At 52.2% G+C, this 3116-nt stretch overlaps 1 protein-coding gene across 1 annotated transcript; it reads right to left on the reverse strand.

The window, feature by feature from the left end:
- Positions 1-8: 8 nt before the first annotated feature.
- Positions 9-2539, reverse strand: VAX1 (ventral anterior homeobox 1). The gene is made up of 2 exons (XM_010003983.1): positions 2302-2539; positions 9-427 (listed from the first exon to the last, which is right to left on the reverse strand). Exons 1-2 carry the CDS (start codon positions 2537-2539, stop codon positions 9-11), a joined length of 657 nt encoding a protein of 218 aa, XP_010002285.1.
- Between the last annotated feature and the right edge of the window lie 577 nt (positions 2540-3116).

Consider the following 3116-nt stretch of genomic DNA (forward strand, 5'->3'; position numbering starts at 1 on the left):
CCCCACCCCTAGCCGGACACGCGTGGGCACCTCGGGGGCGGCCTCAGCCTCTCCCTGCCCGACAGATCCCGAGCTCTGCACGGGGGCGCGCAAGAGGCGCGCAAGAGGCGCGCGGGGCTGGCCCACCCGTGGGGGCCCGGAGAGCAGCGGAGATGCCCGCAGCGGGCGGGGGGTGAGCGCGGTGTCCCGCGAGGGGTTCGGGGCAGGGCAGCCGGGGTTCCCCGTCCTTCTGGGGCTACCTGAGTCTCGGAGAGATTGAGCTGTCGGGCGAGCTCCGTGCGCTCCCGCCCCACGACGTACTGGCAGCGCGGTAACCCCATCGCCAGGCGGTAGAGCTGCTCGGCCGTGAAGGAAGTGCGGGTCCGCTTGGGACGGTCCAGATCAAGCCCCTTAGGCAGGATAATCTCTCTGATTGAACCTTTGGCATCTGGCAAAGAAAGGCGCAGTCAAGTTTACACCCGAGCAACGCTCCTTGATTGTATTTTGCCTCTTTTTATTTATTTTTTTTTTCACCCCTTTCTTTTAATTTTTCAGGGGGAAAGAGTCACTGCCAGCGCCCTCAAGACCGATACCCGAGCCAGGATGGAGCAGGGTCTCCGAGCTGGCGATAGTGCACCTGACCACTACACCCAGGGAAGGGACAAAACCAAACCCAAAACCAACCAAACAAAAAGCAACAGGGAAGGAGGGGGCGCTGGGGTCCCGGGGCTCTAGAAATAATCCCCTCAGACCATTTAAAAATTGTCTTGAATATGTTGCACTGAGAGTACGGCAGTGCAGCATCACCCCCGGCCCTTCTGGGAGGCCGGGGAGAGATTCTCCAGGCCGGGCTTTGTGCCTGGAGTGCAGGGCTACTCTTTGTTCCCCCTGGGCTCCGGGTTAGGGCTTGCTGGAAGCTGCCACAGCCACACAGAGCAACCGCCGGAATATTAAACCTGCTTCTTATAATTATTATTTTATTTATGTTTTTTTGTTGTTTTTTTTTTTAAGAACAAGTTTCACATGCAAGGAATAAGCAGGCAGGGACTTCCAGGGCACAGGCAGGGCTGCCCCCGAGCTGGCTGGGTGCCCACGGCCAAGCTGGGGACACCTCCAGCCCACCCAGCAGCCCGGGGAAGGCATCACCGCCTTCGCCGCTCCGGACTTTTGGCAATGAGGAGAAGAAGGAGGGAAAAAAACACCCAACCCAAAACAACAATAACAACAACAAAATCCCCACACAACAAACAAACCAAAACCGAAACCCAAAGGAGCACCAAGCAGCCCTCAGAAACCTCACTTTCCCGGTAGCCCCGACCCAAAGAGAAGCGGGACAAATCTTATTAACGCGACTGTCAAGCTGGAGACAGATTCACGTTACATGAAAGCCTTCCCAACTTGGCTCTCCGTAATTTTACCTCTCCGGTACCTTTTAAATCGGAGACAACCACATCATTTTAATCTGACCCCTCTCTGGGTCAATCGGTCGCGCAAGGATTAATTATTGTTTACAAGGCCTGTTCCGCACTCATTTTTTTCCTATTCTGTTCTCTCCCTCCTCCCCCGAATAAAACTGAAATACCTTCAGGTAATACATCTATTTATTTATTCTTATTTTTTTTTTAAGGGTTAGGAATAGAATTATTTGAATAGTTTAGCCTGGGAGAGAGACGAGGGTAGAGGAAAATAAAACGTTTTAGCGTTAAAAAAATAAATAAATAAACGATTCAAAAGCCCTTCGTCATTCCTCCGTGGGTTTTAAGGCTGGTGGTTGTTTGAAAAGATCCCTTTCTGCTGGGATGCTGGGCTGGGGGAGAGAGGGGAACAGCCCTAGGGAGAGGAGCTGCGGGAGCCGGGCGGGAACCGCAGCCCCGCGCCATTGTCCGCGGCCGCGGCCGGGATGCGCGGGCGCGGAAGGAGCCCTGCAGGCCCTGCTGGCTTTTCCTGAGGGTGCAGGGACCCCCAGAAAGCTGCAAAACAGGGGGGGGAGAAAGAAAGGAACAAACACAAAAAAGGTTAAACCAAAAATAATTTTCAAAAGGAAAGAAAAACCGAGCCACCCCGAGCGGAGCGGGGCTGGCCCGGCACGGGGCAAAGCCGGGGAGGAACCTCCGCAGCTTAACTTTCCCTCGAGCCGCTGGCGGCAATCAGGGCGATAACGCCGGGCTGGAACGGGGCTGCGGGGCAGAGCCCGCCGGGCGGGAGGCTCCAGCCCCCGGGGCCGCGGGAAGGACCACAGGGAAAGCAACACGATCACCGAATCTCCCGGGCGGGAACGGAGCTCACCTTCCCCCACCCTCGCCAAATACCTCAAACTCATACCTCTAACTAGGATCCTCCTGCAATAGTCCGGATCGGCCGAACTAGATTTACTTTTATTACAATCTTCCGTAGCTGCAGAGGCAGAAAAAGTCCCTTGCTGATCCTTCAAAAAAGAAGTAGAAATATTTCCTTCAGACCCTTTGCTTTCCTTGCCCTCCTTATGTCCGTTCTTCGAGACCCGGTTAGCTTCAGTCTCTGAACTGCATCTAACGTCCATTTTGTCTTGTTTCCCAAACATGTAGTGCAATCAAATCAACAACAAAAAAAACAAAACCAGAAGAGCAGAAGAAGAAGGCGAAGTCTATGCTGGATATTGCACGGCTTAGGGTCAGATCGGTGGGGATCTGTAAAGCACCTTGAGTAAGGAAGGTTGGGTTTTATCCCACTGGAAAAGCAGCGGCTTCCTCAGTCCCAGCGTCCTAATGTGAGTGTCCAGCTTCCCAGAGCGCCCAGTGATCAGGTACTCAACAGTACAACTCTAAAATGATTTAATGTCTGCCTTATTACAGAGACATGTAGTTGTTAGACACACAGAGGGACGCGCACTCGCTGTTTCAATTGATTACGGGTAATTTTGCAGCCTCCACATTTAGGTTACCTCATGAATACACTAAATTGTTTGGATAATATATCAGATCGTAATGGATGGTTTGTGTGCTTGTCCCCAATCAAGTAGAGTTTAGCCAGTGAATAAACTGAAATGATTGGTCTTGCTTTCAGGAAACACACAATCAAAAGACTGAGACTTCCAGAAAAAAAGAAAAAAGAAAAAAAAAAAAAAGGAAAAAAGAAAAAGGGGGGGAAAAAAAGAGGTG

This window comes from Chaetura pelagica, unplaced genomic scaffold (genome assembly GCF_000747805.2).
Source record: "Chaetura pelagica isolate M959 unplaced genomic scaffold, ChaPel_1.0 scaffold248, whole genome shotgun sequence".
In the NCBI taxonomy this organism is placed as follows: domain Eukaryota; kingdom Metazoa; phylum Chordata; class Aves; order Apodiformes; family Apodidae; genus Chaetura; species Chaetura pelagica.